The 19,491-nt window shown below is 44.6% G+C and overlaps 1 protein-coding gene across 1 annotated transcript in view; it reads left to right on the top strand.

The window, feature by feature from the left end:
- CASTOR2 (cytosolic arginine sensor for mTORC1 subunit 2) overlaps nt 1-19,491 on the top strand; it is a 124,214-nt gene that overhangs the window by 62,403 nt on the left and 42,320 nt on the right. Inside the window, exon 2 of the mRNA XM_056362727.1 lies at nt 3,729-3,799. Within this exon, the coding sequence (XP_056218702.1) occupies nt 3,729-3,799 (71 nt within the window). The remainder of the gene's footprint in view (nt 1-3,728; nt 3,800-19,491) is intronic.

The following is a 19,491-nucleotide window of genomic DNA, read 5'->3' as shown; positions in this document are numbered from 1 at the left end:
GCCGTGGTTTCTGACTGGGGAGGCCAGCCACTCACCTGCTTCTGGGCAGGATCTTTGCCATAGAACCAGCAGATTTGCAACCCTTTACCCTGCTGAGGCAACAATGAACTAAATAGTTTCCTTATAAATGAGAAGATGGGACTTGTGGCTTCCATTGTCTGTGCTGAACTTTTGGATGACCCACAGCAGTATTCCTGCAAACGTGTGTGCCCCAGAACCAATGGCAGTTGCGTTCATCCCAGTATTACTGCGCTTGTGGTCTAGGCAGGCCTGGTGACTGAGTGTCTGGAGGAGACACATCTGGTGTGGACCTGCAAGTGAGGCCAACCATACGCTTTCCTGCCTGCCTTCTCCTCCTGTGGAGGCTTGAGTGCTGTTTGCAAACTGAAATGATGCTGTTGCTGCATCCTACACATGCTTTCCTGGTCTGTGCAAGCTTGGGTATTACTTCCATACGCAGTGTAAGCTTTACAGTTTCAAAGATCTAATCTAATAATAGATTGGTCTACATTTGCTGCGTTGCCAGAAAAAGACATATGTTGTCAGGCAGTCGAAGTCAGTAACAGTGCTGAAGTGGAAATGTGCTGAAACACAAAGAAAGCAGAAAACCAGAAGAATCTATCTGAGATTTGGCTATTAGGAAACTAAAAATACTGTCTTCTTACATATATGCTTTCCACACGTACTTAAAGAAATACTGTTTGCCTGATGTCTAAAAATGGTTAAAGGGCAATTATTTTCCTTTCCTGGCTTTGGCATGACAAAAGAAGATGCTGTTGGCATTCAGCTTACTGAGAACTGGTGTAAGAAGAAAGAGAAATGATTGGTATAACTTGAATGGAAGAGGCACGTGTAGTATAGCGCGGGAGAGAAATATGATATTGAGTTCCTTCTGTCATTGATGTTTCAAGACAATTTTTGAGTTGCACTTACAGTGGAAGTAGATCTTTACCGTGCTGAGGCACAGGTTTTAGGGTGAGGACTTGAGTTTCGGCAGCATGCAATGGTAAGAAAATTTTCCATGCCTTATTTTATCACACAATGTTTGCAATTCCAGTTTTTCACTTTCACATTTTCCCTGGGAAAAAGAATGCATCGTTGGCTCACAGTGAATGTGTACCACAAGAACCACTCGTGTTTGTGCTGGTGAAAAGACTCTGCTTTTGAATTCGGATGGCTGTGTGCTACTGACCTTTTACAGAATTGCAGTGAGGTGGAGACTGGGCTTTGAGATGGTATATGAAGATGTGAGGTTTTGACATATGTTCTGAGTCAGTAATTATGGGATTTCATCTGTACATATCCCTTAAATATCATCACCTTTAGATGTGTGCTAGGACAATGGCATCTGTCACAATCATACTTTTTCTGCTGGGGTCAATGTGTGCATACAGATGTGTGTTACTGTTCTGGAACAAAATTCCTCCATAAATGCCATTCCATATCAGGAAGGAGATATATATATATATATAGATAGATATACATATATATATATACACACATATTTGTATTAACATTTCCTTTTTGTAAGACCACTAGGTTCTCCCTAGTCAGCAGGCACGTGGCTCAGTCAGGTAGTAGTAACAAAGAATTTTATTTCAGTGACTTGTCCAGGGAATTCATCCACTAAATAATAAATACTTGTATCTCCTGGGACCCACCTGGAGCAGCATCCCAGAAGTCCTTTTTACCCACCTTGGATATCACCCCTCGCCCAGGTAGCATCCTTGTGAAGTTACAAAGTGAAAGCAAAAAATTTGGGTTGCTACTGTTTTCTGCTTCTCTTGGCACTACTACTGGAGAGAGTTGAGTTAGTAAATGTGGCTGTCACAGTAGCTATTACCAATGACACAAAACAATTAAGTTGTGGTTTCTGTTGTGGCGGGGCCACTTCTGTATTTTATAGAGATATGTCTGTGCTAGGAGGGAGAGTGTCATGCTTGATTGTCGTGACGGATGCTTCCAGGGAAACAGGACGAGTCTCTGAAGACAGGTTGTCTAGTACTTTCCATTTACATGAAGTCCTTTTGGTTACATGGCAGGTCACTAATAGAGCTGCATGTTGTTTCCTCTAGCTTTTCTGATGAGGTGAGGGCGAGGGCAGCAGCCATCTCATTTTTTTTCTCCCTGTTGTTTTTGGAGAGGATAGCTGCAATCTTGGTTCTTTTCAGCCAGTTGGAAGAATGCTCACGCCAGTTTTCAGTCTGAGTCCCAAATCATGTGATTGCTTCCATTTTTTGGATGTCTTGAGCCACCAGCATGGAGATCCTGGCTTTTAGAGGTCCTGAAAACTTTGGGACACAGATGCTCAGCAGTGCTGAGAAGCCCTAGTAGTCCCTGGTTGCTGAGTCCTGCTGATCTGTGCTCCATGCAGGAATGACACTGTGAAATTTGGGGGCCTTAGGAACAATCTTTTTTTTCCCCAATAGTTGAAATATTTTCTGTAGATCACCTCAGATAAATCTGATAGTGTTACAGTGTAAAACTTGCAAAGCCTTGTGGTGTAAAACTGCAAAATCCTGCTCTTTGGTCCTTAAAGACACAGGCTCTTCCTGCTGCACCCAATTTGGCTTCACAGAGGGAAAAAGTTCTCTTGTGGCTTGGGCAGCAAACACAGTCCATGTGCTCTGGCATGTTCCTGGAGGGGCTGGGAGCCCTGCTGGGGCAGGCAAGCCAGCCAGCACTGTACTGATGCTCAACAAGTGCATGCTTTGCTGAAGGTGAAAATGAGCTTGCAAAATGTAGTGCAAACCTTCCTGCCGTGCTGGGGACTAACTGGATAGATGCTGGAGTAAGTTTTTTGTTTGGGGTTTTGTTTTGGTTTGGTTTTTCTAGTAATGTTGCTGTAGACATTGATGTGTCAGGGAAAAAAAAACTTTTCAACTATATGTGGTGTTAAACCTTAAGGCTGAGGCTTTTTTTTGTTTGTGTGCCTACAGTGGAAGAATCCCATGTCACATTTGTTTTGTGTCTCATGTTAGAGGTGACATTGTGCTCGGTGCTGAATGAGATGGAGAGGCTGCGCTGCACATGGCCTGCGGTGTCAAAAGATGAGCACGGACTGGAACAGAGGCAGTAGGAGATTGAGAGGGGGAAAGCTCAACCTTGCGTTCGTGTGCTTGATAGCCACGACCACTTGTCTCCTCGCCTGGGGCTCCCCAGGGAAGGGAGGCATCTACCAAGGGAAGGGGCAAGGACCAGCAAAGGGAATTGGGATGCTGTCTGCTGGTGGGAAAAGCTTCTGAAACAGCAAGAAGCGATACTGGGGCTTGGTTGAGCGATTAGATGTCAAACCTTGACAAGGCAAGAAAGTTCAGCGGGCAGATAGGGAAGACGGGTGCGTGTCTGAACTGTGGGAAGGCTTTTGGAGGGTGAGGAAAAATTTCTGCCCTAGGTAGTGCTGTACAGCAGGTCTTGGGCTGTGACGGGAAGCCTTAAGGGATATGGTAATTAAGAAAAGTAACTAAGAACTAAGTCATAAAAGTAATAAGTGTTTTACCAGCTCCATTGTGCATAGCCAGGCAGCAGGGAATGAGGGTCACGCAGTGCGAGTGGCTGAGCCAGGAATAAAATCCAGGTCTGTTAATGCCTCAGGCCTCTCCATAAACACCAGACTGTGACTCTTTCTTCCAGCACAGCCTGGGTGGGAAGGGATCTCCGTTTTAGGGGAAAGACCAGGCTCCACTCAGTCCAGCGGCTAATCATGTTCTCCTGTTTGCCTCTACCAGGTGCAAATTCTTCAGCCTCACGGAAACCCCAGAGGACTACACCATCATTGTGGATGAAGAGGGCTTCCTAGGTAAGTGTCAGCATGTGCCACTTTGGTATCCAGCCTGGGAGTGGAGGAGGAAAACATGTCATCTCTCACTAAGATTATAAACCAAAGTGTTTGTAAAACAGGTCTGTTTGTCAGTGCTAGTAGTACAGCTGTGAAAGGTGCTTTGATCACTTAAGCATGCTGTCTCTGCCGCTGTGCTGTACAAGGAGTTTCACACGTGGAATATGAATATATTTTAATGCTGGGAGAAGAGCACACACAAGTCTTAAAGAGCAGCTCAAGTGTATTTGAAAAAGCAAAACCATCTGTATATCATTGTATTAAAATGAGCTGGCCTTTGTCCCCAGACCTCCACGAGCACACCACATCTTGCATCTCCAGCTTGTTCATCCAGCCTCTCTCTTTAAAAGGAGCACTTGAAGATGAGTGGCTCATGTCAACCCCGCAACCATTGCTGTGGAGTTGTGAATCAACTCCTTTGGCTCATCACTGAAAGCTGTGATTTATCTCCCTTTCTTGCACCCAGTTCTCTCTGTACGGCATGTGCCGTCTTTGCCTGTGGTGGCTGAAGGTCTCTCAGCCTGTGTCAAAGGTGGAGTCAGCTGTGTGTCGAGGAAGGTGGTTGGTATGTGCTTGGGAGCTGCAGATGCTTGGCATTGGGCAAGTGCTGATGAAGGGAATGGTTTGGCTTTGGGGATGGAAATAGTCGGTAATCACATTTATCGTGTGCGGAGGTTTTGTTTGTAGCAGTGTTATTGAGGTGGTGGAACGCAGAATTGTTGTGCAGCTACTATTATTTTTATTCAGTCTCTGCTTTCTGTGGTTGGAATTAAAAGTCTACACATTTTACCAGTTTGGAGAAAATTCATTAAATTAGGAAAAAAGAGGGTTTCGTTCCTGAATAGGAATTAACTGTCGAGTAGCTACTTGTGACACTGTAATATTCAATGGGTTTGTAATATCCAAACACTTAAGGAGAAAATTAGAAACTATACCATCTTTATTTAGTACAGAGTTAAAGTTTTATAATCAGGAGCATTGCTGAATTATTCCCCTTTCTGTTTCAGTACTCATAAACATAGAATAGAATAAATTACTATATTTTAGAATGCTACAATGCTGGCTAAACATTTTTGTAAAATAATCACTAGGTTGACAACAGGTGAATGGGTCTTCACAGCTATTGCTGTTTGTAATTTGGGAGTTGTGGGGTTTGATTGGAATTGTGCGTTACGTGTTCTGCTTTTGTTCCCAAAAGAGGAGGTGACATACATGTCTGTACTGCCAGAATATCTCTTGTTGCATTGGTTCAGGGGGCATATGCATCTAAATTTTATTACTACTGTCAGGAGTATCAGCTTTTTTATTATCAGTGGCAGCTGGGGGAAATTGATTCAAGTTTGGTTTTGCCATAATAGTAGGATGCAAAGCCTCCCTCCGAGAGCTTCATTTTAAGAGACAAGTCACCAAAGGAGAAGGTTTTTTTTTTCCAAGGACCATAGCACGTGGCAGAGCAAGAAACCTAGAGATTCCCATTTCAAGGAGGGATTCTGCCACTGAACTGTGCTGTCCCTGCAGATTTGCCATGCTAGGGGCATGCTCATCTCCAGCATCACATCTGTGTCTGTGACGTCCATGGCACTCATGTCTCTGCCCAGTTGGCACAAGGCAGATTCCTGAATTCAATCACTGGTGGCAAGTTTGGATTGCAACCATCCCCATACAGCCTCTGGCAGCCACGCTGCTATTTATCTCACTGGAAATTATTCCAGCTTGAAACAAAGGTAAGCTCAAGCAAGTTGTTTTTTTTCATCTGTAGTGGGAGAACTGTGTTGCGGTGTGTGTGCCACTGGGTGTACTTGGAGCAAATCCTAGCCAGACCGGTGTCCTGGAGGAGCTGGGTGTCCCACTGCTGCCCCAGGTTATCTCTGTGAACCAGACAGTGCTGCTGCACTTCAAAGCAGCAGTCCTCTCTGCTTGGACCACTTGGACTTTGTCACCTTGGCTCTCATAGGTGCATGAATTTACCACTGATAGTTACAGTACCCATTGTAGCTTCTGTTGGGCTATGGTTTTGGCAGCATATAACATGCCTTTTTTTCAAATGCACTGCATGCACTTGGTGTTAAAGCAGAGCTTTGCAGGAGAAAAGATCACCTTCCAGGCAACGCAGGGGAAGGAAGGAGCAGGCTAAGGCCATCCTCTACTATGGCATGACATGGAAGCCACGTGCAAAGCCCAGCGTGGGTAGTGGTGTCATGGAGCTGGCAGCCACATCACCTTTGCTTTGCTTTTTGTGAGGAAGTGACGATCTGCTGGCAAGACTTGTATGCTCTGCACACTGCTAACTCTCCTAACATAGCCCACATGCCCTTTGGGTTTGTGTGCAGCCCATGTTCTTTCGGAGTTCTCATCACCACATCCAGAGCTTCCTCTCAGTGTTAGCCCTGACCACAGTCTCCACTTGTTGCTCCATCCCTCTTCCTCATCTGCATACGCTGTAAATTTCTCACGATCGGAAGGAATTCGGGATCTACCATCGAGGAGGTGGTGAAAGGGCTCTGCTTCGCTCCCTGCTTGCCCCCACAGTCTGGCTGTAAATGCCTCAGGAAGAGGAATCTCACTTGGCCTTTGTATAGCATGTAATCAGCCCATGGGCTTGGACAGGATCAAAATCTGTTAAGAACTGCGGCATCCCACTGTCTTGCAAAAACACCACCAATCCCGTCTGCCTCAAGTGCTTCGGCTGCTTCTTGACCGGACTAGTGAGGTGCCAGGTTGGGTTCAAGAATTACAGAGTAAATCTTCACATTTGGTGAACAGTTTAAGTCGCCAGTCCAGCAGCAAGTGACTTCATCTTTCCTCTCCAGGTAACTTTTGTTCTTGCAGTGCTGAACAAACTCGGTGTAAGACTCTGAAGAACAGGCTTTTCTGTGTGGAAAATTAGGACTGACCTTTCTCAGGCACCTGTCTGAATTTTTGCTGCAGCAGCAGTGAGAAGGTTGACCTGTTAGCTGGCATCTCTCCTGTTTGCCAGGCCCCTTCTCCTGCATATCACAAACAGCACTGAAGGGAAAAGAATAGGCTGGAGAAATGCTGGCGCTTTCAGCAGTCCCTGAGGTTAACACTTCAAACATACTGACATGCAGTAATCATTCTTAACTGGTTTGTCAAAAAAATAATCCTTAGGCTTGTTGCCCTGAGAGTAGCGATGAATCTGGCTGGTAAAGAAGTCATTATTTCTTCTCCCCAGAAAACGTCTGTGGTGCAAAGCCGTAACCTGCTTAAGCATTCATCGTGCTGGAAGGGAATGGCTACAGCCTAATTCTTTGCTTTAATTCCCCAGCAGTGAGGTGGGGATTATATCTGCACAGAACCTTGTTTGTTCCAGTAGCCGTTTCTCGGGCTTTGGCCTGTTAATGAGGAAGAATTTTATTCAGCAAATAACATGGGGACAGTGCACAGAAAGCTCTTTTCCTGGCCGGTACTGGGATGAATTAGCAGGAGTTTGGCCACGGGCCCTCCTGCATGGAGACAAGTGTCTCAGCTACTGGGGTGCTGGGACAGCCATGTAAAATCCCTGCATTTGTCACCTGCTGTGCAGCCAGAGTGTGGCAGAAAAGTCAAGCGGCTGCTGCTCCCTGAAATGCAGGAATATTTGTTTTGAGTTTGGTTTGCCTTTTTTTCCTGAGGTCTGGCTGAAAGCAGGAGCTGCCTGTGCGTGATGCAAACGGGCCACAGCCCCAATGTTCTCTGCGTGGTCTGTCCCTTTTTCAAAGGGGCAGCAAGGACGGGCTCCCTCTGTCTCTGGGCAGCTGCACCAGGAGGGCTTTTAGCCTGCGGTCTCACTGGTCCCAGTAGTCTCCAGTCATCAAGGGCTTTAGCTTTCACACACTAAAAGGAAAGCACATGCCAGCACACCTGGAGGTAGCCGTGCCTTTGGAAACCCTGTTTCTGTGCACCAGGAAGCAGTTGCTGATGTTGCAGTCCTGCCCTGAAGATGCCATCTGAATAAAAGAGTGGGGTTTGGTGATAACGATGTTCCTCCAGAGGCAGTCCCAACAGCCATCACATCGCAGCTTCTGTGCCGTGTATCCAGAGAGGCTTTTATCGGAGATAAAGGGGCGGTTTAGGTATTTGGTTTGTTTTCATTGTCCTTTTTCTGTTCCTGGCTTCTCCAGCTGTTTTGTCTGCAGTCCTGTTCATCCTTTTTTCTCCGAGAAGTCCACTGTGATGTTTAGCGATAGCTCTGCTTGGGTAGCTTTCCATGAAACGCCATCCATGTAGACTCCCATTTTACAGCACTTCTCTAATTGCACAGCACAGTGTGAAATGAAGAACGAACGCTCTCCCTCAACCAGTTTTACTCTCTACAAGCCTCATGAAGGAAGAGCCCATCCAGTGTCGTCTGTGTAAGTTGGTCCAGTTGCATGGAGGTGGGAGGTGGCAACAGTTTACCCTCAGGTATTTCTTTGTTTCAGTATCCACTTGAAATGAAGGCGAACTGTTTGATAAGGACCTTCCCAGAATCACTATAACTGGGACCTGGCTACGTGCTAAGGGAAAAGGAGCTCCTCTGTACCGTCATTCCTATGGCAAGATAGTCTCTTTGCACCTAGAAGGCAACAGGTTCTATACTTTTTGAGTTTCTGCTCTGCTTACGATGGAAAGAGGAGCCTCCCTTTTTGAGACCTCTTGCAGCGCAGTGAATGGAGTTTGGAGGCTTCTTTCTCTACTGGGGGGACAACCCCTAGCCTGTTGCTGCCCTGACCTAGCTCCCTTTGTGGCCGTGGCAGCTGTTGAATTGCTCCATGAACGTCTGCAGAAATGGAGTCTGCGACAGTGTCACCCAGGTGAGGCTGTCCTGAAGATGGAAGATTGTAAAGCAACATGTTGCTGCAATTTTCCAGGTGAGATCACTGCCTTCCTGGCCTCGGCACTGGGTTCATGTTCTGTGCATGCAGTCTTTTCTTTGTAGGCAGTGAACGTATCACAGAAGGGGAAAAGAAAACAAACGCTGGGGTCAAGGGAGGAGTGAATCCTTGTGATTTCCAAGTTGGTAAACATGTGTATTCTAGCTTCTGGGAAGCTGGGAGTCAGTAAGGGGACCACATCACCTTCATGGACTCTGGTCTTCTGTATCTTAGAACAGGCAAGCCCATTTCATGTAGGTAGCTGCAGTCAGCAGCCCTTACATCCTGACAGATCTCCTCTGGATTGGAACCAGAGAGGAGAGACAAATTCATTTCAGTACTGAAGCAGTGGCGGGAAACATCTGCTCTGGTGCAGGTACCCTGTGTGAACACAGAGCAAGACTCTTGGTCTCCCCACACGGAGGTTCATCTGCAAGACGGAGGTGCCAGTCCTTCCTTTAACCTTCTTTGGCTGCTCAGTGTGGCTAGTAACTTCTCTAAGGCCAGAAATCTGTGCATTTACAGTTTTCAGAATGAGGAAGCTCCTCATCTGAGTTCATGCTTCACAATAAATTGCCCAGTACATTAAGAATAATGGAACTACTTGAAAAATCTAAACTAGTTAGAGTGGCAGAGAGATTTTGTCAGAATTCATAAAATGTTGACCTCATTCTAATAAAAGGAAAGGATAAAAAGAAAAAAAAGCCCTCTTGCTGGCAGTGCTTTATTTTGATAACCGCCATCTCAGACAACCTGTTCCCTATCTGACCTTGGATTCAGGACCATCATATGCTTTAGTACCACACTGAGTCCCTTTTTCAATAACATCAAAATGGTAAATTGCTTTCAATGTCCTCTCTCTCATCCTGTATATAAAGTGGGCAAGAAATCAGCTTATAAATAAGTGCAAGCACAGAACCCATCTAGCTGGGAGCAATCTGTAACTTTATTTAAAGATACAGAGAAGCAAGCACATAGATGAATTTAATTTTTTATTTTTTTAGTATTTCTTCTATAACTATTTCTCCTTTAATTTTTTATTGCCCACTGACTAGGCCTTTGTATCTCAGGCACAGTGGCTTAATTTGCTTGCTGACATTTATAGCGCTGAATTCCTTTCCCTGGACCGCCAGGAGAGCATTCTGGTTGCTAGGCAGAAGATGTTTTTCTCTATTAAACACGTGCACAATCGCTCTCTTACGGATCTCTGTATTGGCCAGGCTACGTTGTGTCTGTGGTTTTCAGGTTTTTTAAGTAATGTGGTATTAATGACCTAAATGATGGGGATTTGACTATTGGCTAATTAGAAGTATGTGCTTGGTTGGGGAGGTTTTTCTGGCAGTGCATGTATGCTGATACAGATCAATAAACACATTGGGGGGCTGTGATTATATGGGATTTCTACCCTCTCCCAAGAGGTGCTAGGGTTTGGTAGTTAAAGCTTTTGGGGGAAGGGAGGGAAGGATCAGAAGTATGTAATATTCCAAGGTCTGGTTTGTGTCACCTGGGGAAGGGAGCACTTAAAGCTCATAAGTGAGTGGGTTTGCAAATTTTGATAGCACATATTATTCCTTATGTTTGTAACCTGGCTCGTAAATTCTTCTGGTCCAGTTTCTCTGCTTGCTCCTATTTAAAGAAATACTGCGTAAATAATACATATTTTTCGCTGTTTCCTCCAGCAGATGGGTGTGTATCAATATCTATTTTTGTTTCTCAGCCTGTGGTGAGAAAGCCCAGACATCTCTTCCTGAACCACTCGACTGGCCATGATTTCCTCCTTTAAATTTATTACGTCTTGTCTGCTTCCTAGCACTTTCCAAAGTCTGAGATAGATGAGCAGATAGATACCATGTCTTACTCTTACCAACCTGCTGTCATAAATGCAGGACCGAGAAAAGCTTTTCTGGCTGAAATGACAGAACGGTTCACTGAAATTTTAGGTTGGTCTCGAAAAACCAAGATGCAGCTCGACAGAGAAGAAGCAGTCCTGCCTGTTTGTTTCATGAGAAGGCATCTGTCTGTTTGCTGTTCCACTGGTGCATTTCTGTTGGTTTGTTTTTTTTTTTTTTCTTAAGGCAGGGCTTGAGGGGAGTTGGTGGCTTCCATTGTTTGCCCGTGTCTGGAGCTAACCACAGTCTGCCAGCTTGGTGGAGATGCGCCAGGGTAGCTAATGTGCACCCCGTGGCAGGGAAGGGACAAGGCCAATACGCTCTGTAAGACCTTTTGAAGCATTTCTGTACCGTGGTGCTGGTAGGACCATGATTTGTGATCTTTTCCTACTTTTTAAGTCAATGTTAGGTGGAGCACCCTGTGAGAGATGAGGCAGTGCTGTTACACCCCAGTACAAGGAGAACTGTGGGAAATGAACCCCTTTTCCCAAGGCTGAAAACATTCAACATCAGTTCCCAGACTTTGCTAATTGTGAACCTACTTTAAGTTTCCAGCCATACTTTTCTCAAGTTCATGACCTGACGAGGAAGTGGATTTCCTCCGCCTTGGCATCTCATAAATGCTGTGACCTTAGTCTAGAAAAGGTGAGACTACAATAACCTTCCAGAAAAGTCTGTCATCACCTGCAAACAGAGAAAACAGTTCTTCTGTGGTAATCCCTTGCAAAATGCCAGCACAGGGCACTCCCCAGGGCTGGTCTCTGAGCAGATTTGCCAGATTTTCTGTTCAGTGCAGGAGGTGGAGGCCTCCATGCCTCAGGTTTAGCCAAGGCTCAGCAGTCATTCATGAAGGTGAGAATATTTCTGGCAGGTTTGTAGTATCCTCCTGGTCAAGTGAGGAGGGAAACTTACGTCCTGACTGTACCTACACAAAAGCTCTCAGGCAGAGATGGCAAGCTTGGTGCCCAAAAACTTCACCAACTTTATTTTCTGCTGATGCAGTGATCAGTCTTTTTCAGCTTTCTGTCGGGTTAGTACAAAGTCTCCTGGGCTCACAATGGATCAAGGGTAGCTCTCGTAATCCCACTGCAACGTGTCTTGTTGCTTGGTTTTCACTAGGATCAGTTGAGTTCCTTGTATCTACTTGGAAGTGCAGGGTGATGAATGTGTTTTGACTCCAAACCAGCAGTTCTCCTGAGGGGAACGGGGGGAGGCTTGATGCTTTCAGCTAACTTGTGCAGTTGAAACAAAGAGGGGACATTCTTGCCTTTGCATGACACACTGGCCAGCCACCATCTGATAGTGATGGAAAGTCTCTTTCAGGTTCGTGGAAGGGCTGCCTGTTGGGCAAAGGAGCCTTTCTCAAGTGAGCAGCTTTGCAAGGTGAAGAAACAGGGAGTCAGGGCAAAGCAATGAAGTTCCCAGATCTGCTGCAGGCTTTTCTGTTTGACCTTGGACAGGTATCTCATTGTGTCTCAGTTTCCTCATCTGAAAAATAGGGATAATCCTATTAAACCATCTCATAACGGGCCTTATTAAGATAAACCAGTAAACATGTAGAAATACTTTGATAATATAACAGGCAAGGGCCATGATAAATAATAATTGCAGTAGCCTCTGTCCCACAGGATTCACTTTTACCATGGGTACCCTTGCAGACCTACTGAATAAATCGCCTCTCTAGCAGAACAGCAGATTGGAGATTAGGGTGGAAAAAAAATACCCTTTTATGAAAGAAGTTGCATAATCTTTTTAAAATCTCATATCTTAGTGTTTAATCTTGCACAGGATTAAGTCTCACAACATCAAGGTTATAGTCATACAGCGGTTAGGAGTTTTATGGCTCCATCTTCAAGTCTTGTTTGAAATGTAATTATTTGCTCTGCTCTGTCAGTCTGGTGAATAGTCTGAAATGTGATTTGGGAAAAAAAAAAAGAAGAAAAAAAGATTCCTTGTGTTATTTTGTTTGAAAATACAGAAGGAATTGGAAATGGGAGTCCAACTCCATCGGTTTCTTTTTTTTATTGCCTTTTATTTCTGTGTTTTTCGTTTTTTAGTGAAACACGCTGTCAGCATCCCCTTGCCGGCAGTCATCTGAGCCATCAGCATTGCCTTCAACTGGCTGGGCTATCGCAGATTCTGCGAGCAAAGCCTTTGGCAAGAGTTTTTGAAACACAGGGAAAGTTTTGTCAGGAAGTGGGAAATCTGCTGATTTCTGCAGTTCCTCTCCCCTGATTATCCGAGGTAAAGCAGAGCGAGTGGGTGAGGAGAGTCTGGCTGGGAGTGATGCTTTCCTGGCGGGGAGCAAAGCGTCATGATCGACAGGTTGGGAAGGACCCAGCTCCCAGTCATGGCACAGGGAGGGCACTGAAGTCAGTGCACTCAGGACAAGATACACCTGTGTCCATGCTCTGAACACATCTTGAGCCAAACTTTTAATCTTCATTTTAATCCTAAAGAGAAAAGCCAGTTGCTGCTCCCTTCTTCCCTCTCACAAGCAAACACTAGCTTTTGGAGCTTGGATCTGGTTTTGATTTTCCAGGTTTGCTCATTATTAGTGGTGCGTTATCCCGTGAAGAGGAAGGAAGAGAACAGCCTGATTTCCTCAGAGCAGACTGGAGCCTAACCTGGATTTGTCTTCCTAACCCAGTTCTCCAGTGAGAGTGGACATAATGATTATTTTTGGAATCTACCTTACCATGTTCCACGTTTTTAGCCAAACATAACAATGATGCTTTGTTTTTGGAGTGTATTCATACTTCCTGTCTTATGATACCCCTGTGAGGTAAGAATTAGTATTTTTCTCCCACATATGAGGAAACTGATAAAAAGGAGACCGAATTATTTGTTTCAAGTCGCATCCATGCTTTGTGGGACCGATCAGGTTTTGCCGTAACTACAAGCCCAAATTGCCATCTACTTGTCTGCACTTCAAAACCAGGCTTAGTTACCGCTGTATTCCAAAGACTTGGGGATCTGTTCTAAGACAGTGCTGTGAACCCACAGTTTTCTAGCGACACCCCCCCGCAGTCCGCAGTGAGTCGCTTGCCCCTCTGTGCCCACAGCCCCACGGAAGCGTGCTATCGCGTTGGAACAGCTTCTACATTACGACTTGGCCGCCTTGTGCAATGCTGTTTCTTGCTAAGTCAGTGTCTGGCCTGGCAAGAACTCGCCTCCTTGTTCTTTGACTCGGACTGTTGCTGTTAGTCTGAGGTTTTGTGTTTCTCACAGGAGAAATCACAAGTAGGAAGCTAAGAAAGGAGGCCACCATAAACGTATTTTCTAAATGGACATTTTTGTGCTTTTCACATGACTGCGCCAGTCTCATTGGAAATGCACTCCTCCTTTTTGTTTAATTTTTAAAAAGTCACTGTAAAAGTAGAGCCGGCTTAGTTTTTAAATCGCTGTCAGTTTAAAGGGTACAGGGACTGCAAGAGGAGAAGTAATTGATTGAAAATGAGATGAAAGGAGTGGTTTCTGTGTAAGCATTTCCTTTTATCAGTCCTTGATTGCTCTCTTAGTGGACACTTGCACTGAAGGTCTTTCCTCAGGAGGTGCCGACGATTTAAGTGAAGAGACAGCAGTGCCTGTGCATACATCTGGATTTGCAAGTCCTCGGTCTCTAAAGGGCTAGCACATCGGCCCCTCCAAAGGGCTGGTGGTGTGTTATCCTATGGCTTGACAGAAAAGCATAGTTGCGTGCCCCAGTCAGATGTTTTGTCCCTTGGAAAGCAGAGGAGCAACTTGTCAGAGTCAGGATTTCAGAGCTAGACTATGTGTTTGTACAGCTTCATTTAATTCCAAGTTACCCTTGGGTTATTTAATTTCCTGACAGCTGCAAAAACAGTGTTCTCAGATAACAATGGCCTCTAATTAGGCAATGTGCCTAAAATGGGAGAATGTTTTATTTGACCATGGCACCAATATTTTGTATGCAGCTTACAGATGAGAAAGCCGAGTGAGTTGCATTTCCAGCTTCGCTTGGCAGAGATGTGTCTATCTTGTGATACTCAATGCATAATGCTAAAGGCATGCCCGCGCTTCTGCCCCTGTGGTTAAAACGCTTCTCATCTTTTTGGACTGTGTCATCAGTAAATCTGTCTTTCAGCTGTAACCACCTTCCAGAAATATGTTTTATCAGCACAGCAAGACTAACAGGACTTGCGCAGCCGAGGCTGCAGAGTGTTTGAGACACACAGGCAACCACAGAGCGTATGGGATTTACCTGTAGTCGAGGGTTGTAGTTTCTGGGGGGTTATATTACACTGCAGAGTTGCCCATATGTTACTTTTATGGCTCATGCACTTAGTACACAATCAGGCAGTGACAGAAATAAATATACAAGTCAACTATTCTTCCAAATCATTTATTCAATTTGGAAAGGGTGTTAGCATCAGGTTTTGTTAATTAGATCCTGACTCATGATTTGTGCTTATGGAAGCTTTATGCATTGGGCTGTACAAATTGATGATGTCTGAATTCCCTCCTGTGACAGCAGGAAGTGGTTGTTCGGGGGTCCTTCTCCTCTAATTCTTAGACTTCCCTTGAAGTCTTGAATCTAAAAGAAAATAATTTTTTTCTTTTTCACCGTTCTACTCCCTATTTCAATTCCTTTCCAGAGCTCACAAATCTGACAGTTCCCATACCAAGTCCTCATCACTGCAGAGCTTTACACTCTTTCTTTAAGGTCCTGTTGATATAACCATGATGCAAAATTGTGGTTCTGATAAATTGGATGCCTACTTAAAAGTTTTGCAACCTTAATTAGGTGTTTGCTAATCTGCAGTTGGAGCTTACCACTGCCTTTCAGTTGGGTAGCCTTCACATGCGCGTCCTGTACCCCTGAACCACAGGTCCCTTTTGAAGGTTTCTGGTATGGATTCTGTACATCCATTTGCTTTTAGGTGACCGATCCCGCACAGACGCAGTAATATAATGGGGGAGAGGTTACTGCATCAATTGCAGTGTAGAATAACAGTGAAAATTTACTGCCTGCATTAATCTGGACTTACCCAGTTCTGTTGAGACGCTGATCTGTTTGAAAAAACTGGGGATGTCAGCTCAGACCAGCTTGTGGCTAAATGAGCAATGCCCCGCGGGTTGTCCTCTGTGTAAGATCTGCAAGGCTAGGAGAGGAGCCAGAAAGTTTGTATTCTTCCTTCCCCACTATAGTTCCCCACCAGTCAACAACTGCGGGATTCCTAAATTACAGGTGGAATCCTTATTACCGTATTTAATAGCTTTCAGTATACCAATCCACCACAAAGTTGTCTCAACCCCTTTTGAAGCCTCTTCATTCTTCCCGTCTCCATGACATCCTCTGTCAGCACGCGCAGCCGTGTGCGTGCTGTGTGGATTTGTACTCCAGATCCTCTAAACCTGCTCACGGATAATGTCGTCGGGATTCAGGTGCTGTTTGTTTGCGCTGTAGCATCGTGATGCCTGTTGTCTTATTCACAGTTCTCCTCCCAACAGTTCTTAAAGATGTTCAAACATCTCCTTGATGTTCATCCACAGTGTCTCCACTTAGGAAAGGGGGTGAACAGAGCCTTAATAAAAATATAAAATAATAGGGGCCCCTGGCAGGACCTATGTTAAAAGTCCCTTCACTGAGAACTCACTGTTTATTGCTGTATTTCTTAGAATTCCATCAGAAGGTCTTCACTTTCATTCCATTCTATTAAGGAAGTAATGATAAAGTTTGTAAGACAAATTCTGCCTTTTGATAAGCTTTTCACAATATATTTTCCCTTAAAATCCTGTCTCTGAGAACTATACTACAGTTATAGTAGGTTTTCTTTTTAGCAGGAAAAAATCCAGTTGATTTTCTCATGGTAGAGAAGAAAAAAATTCTAAAATACAAACACTTCATCCCCAGAAGACAAATGGAAAGAATCACAGTATATTTGGGTACATACCTCCTTTTCTCTTCTTCCCCCTCCTCCTTATGCACATACCAGTGTATCAGTTTGCATCACATCATTTTTTCATCCAAAATCCTGTCTCTAGGAACCTAGTTCAGGTATAAGATACTATTTACAGTGGTTAACTTCCTTCAGAGTAGCGTAAAAACTCAAGTTTATTTTCTTCCATAATCCCTCTCCAAGCTTTCTGCACACCATCTAGGCAAAAAGTGGTAAATGTCCCCAGTTTTGCTTTGCATGAGTTTTGTCCATTTTCTTTTGGGTTTGCTTTTGCTGGGATTTCCATCACCATGTTCTACCAAAACATCCTCGTGTTCATGTTACAAGATTTACCAATCCCTTTTCAGTTCCAGCTTCCCGACTTCCACATTTATTGAATTTTTGAAGTTGGAATGAACCGTATCTCCGCAGTCACAGTCTGCATCTGACGTTTGAGTTGGTTTGGGAGTACGTGAAATTGCAGTTTCGTAAGATGTGAGAGGTGACTTCTGGAGGGCTGGAGGTGTCAGCAGCACTGGGCTTGTGGGTGGCATGTCCTTGGAGGGTCCCCAACAACCTGATTTCTTTATCTTTGTATCTTGCACATTGCTAAGCAGATTGTAAGTGCTAAAACGGTAATCTCTGGAGTCCTGCTGAAGTAACCGTGCCTGCGAGGTATTTATTTCATAGTTGTTTTTCTCTTCTGCTTCCCTGGGCTGGGGTAAGGTGTTTATTTACTGAAACACTTTGAGCTGAACTTGTGTAATTAAGAGTTGCCAATCTATATATAGAGATATATACATGTGCATATATATAATACCTGTGTGTACATATGTGTATATACCTATATTTGTATATGTATATATTTATTCAGGGGTGTAGAAGGGGATTAAACGCAAACATTTTTAGCTGTTCTTTTTCAGAAACTTGTCCCGAAACTCTAGCTGAAAACTGAGAAGTGTATTGGATTTTCAAGCTTTAAGGTGTCTAGTGAGAGCATCTGCCAGGACTCGGTGGCCCAGGACCAAACAAAGGATTTCTTGAGTTTGTGAATTAAACAGGCAGTTCACACACATACACGGACATCTGTAACTGATGGCAGTCTGACAGAGGAGGGTGTCCTCAGGAGCTAGGTGGCAGGTTGTGTCCTGGTGTCTGAGTACTGCTGGCTTACAGCTGATACCCTCAGTGATACCAGGTTTTAGGTTTGGTTATTTATTTTAAACAAATAAAATAAAAATTTAGGATCGAGCCTTCAGAGATGTGGGATGAGGCTTTATGTGGGTCATCATGTGGATGAGCCTCTGGTGGATGTCTGTTTTGGCATTTCAACCAGTGAACAAAAAATAAAACAGCCCCTTGAACAAGCTCTCCGCTGTTTGCAGCGGACAGGAGTGCCTGCTCCGATGGATGTTTACCACGTCTCTTCATGCTCTAAACAGAAAAGGGATCACTTTCCCCCGAAATTCATTTTTAGAATTTGTTTAAACAAATTTTTAACCTAGATGAATACTCCAACATGCCACTCTGTGCCTGGTTTTAGTGGCTTGTATGTACCTTTACAAGGGAATGTATTTACGTGTCCAAGAATCAAGGACAATCCATGCCAGCTTCTCAGATTGCCTCCCAGTTGGATGAAAGGAAAACCACAAACTGAAACCAGTTCGCTTTCAAAAGTACAACCTGTGTCTCGTAAACATGAAGTTCAAAGGAACTGCAGAGTACATTTCACCAGCCCCAAAGAAAAACACTCTTGAGAACAGGAGGTTTAATAGCAATGCTCTCGGTGGAGCAAAGGCTGCACCTTTAAGGCATCATTAAGTTATCTTGTTATTTTGCCTCTATATGATACAATTTTGAAGCACATACTTGGACAGCTGTCAGCTATGCCTTGATATGTGGAGCAGGATGCACCTGCTTCGTTTTAAGCGTTTTAAGCTGGGGCTAAGAGAGCCACTGGCGTGCTGAACGTGGCTTAAATATCGAAAAATCCGGACCCCTTTACGTACCGCCCCATGGAAGCGGGGGAAGGCAGGGCAGCAGGAGGGAGACCAGCTCGTCACAGCGGGAGGGATGAGTGTGTCAGCAGAGGTTTTACTCCATAAAATCCTTGTTACGTGCATGTATCTGTCTTGGGTTATGTGACGAGGGGAGGTAATGGTCTGTTGGCAGTGCAAGACACTGGGTTTTGAGCGGGGCTCTCCAGCGCAGCAGACAAGGCACGTGCTGGCTGCAGGGCGGCTCTGATGGGCAGTGCTGTATTTCAGGGTGTTTGTCACTGATCCTCAGTCCTTCCCCAGCTGCTTTGAAAATGCTTTCCAGTTGAAAAGTTTCTGGAGGGAAATTTAGGATTGGAAAAAAAAAAAAAAAGAGCCTATTCTATAGAGATTCCTGTGGTTGTTTGGTATGTTTTTTGATGGGTTGTTCTAGGTGGGGACACTGTTGTTTTCAGTTTTGATTAGTTGGGCTACTGACGGTAGGATACAGCCTGCTTCCTTGTTTGAAAATGGAAAGATCATGCTTAAAAAGCGCTTGGTGGAAAATTGGGAGAAGGAAAAGAATTAGGTAACTGCTTTTCAGCTGCTGCTTTTCATGCTTTTGAATTTTTCTGATTCTCCACCCCCCCACCCTCCCCCATGAGCTCAAGGCAGCTGGGCTCTGGTCCACGACCAGGTCTTCTAGCCTCTGCTACAGCGTAAATAATAATAGGAATGTTGTCCAGGAAGCAAAAAACCTTACAAGACTCTTGTGTGTTTGGCAAATACTTTTTTTTCCAAGCAGCCGTTGCAGCTAGAGGGTTCTAGGTGGCAAAAAAAGGTTTTAAACGAAGCGCAGAAGGTACTTATTTCCAAAGTGAGCAGAAGGCAAAGAGGCTTAATGTGAACAATTTCCCGTATGGAAAAGAGCTGCCTTAATGAACTGTATGTTAGTAAGCGGACAGAGTCCCTGCTGCTGGATAGTGACCATACGTACAGGTTTTACAGTGCAAAGATGTGCAATAATCTATT

The sequence above is a fragment of the Falco biarmicus genome, chromosome 1, assembly GCF_023638135.1.
Source record: "Falco biarmicus isolate bFalBia1 chromosome 1, bFalBia1.pri, whole genome shotgun sequence".
In the NCBI taxonomy this organism is placed as follows: Eukaryota; Metazoa; Chordata; class Aves; order Falconiformes; family Falconidae; genus Falco; species Falco biarmicus.
This window is presented reverse-complemented; position numbering and strand designations above follow the sequence as displayed.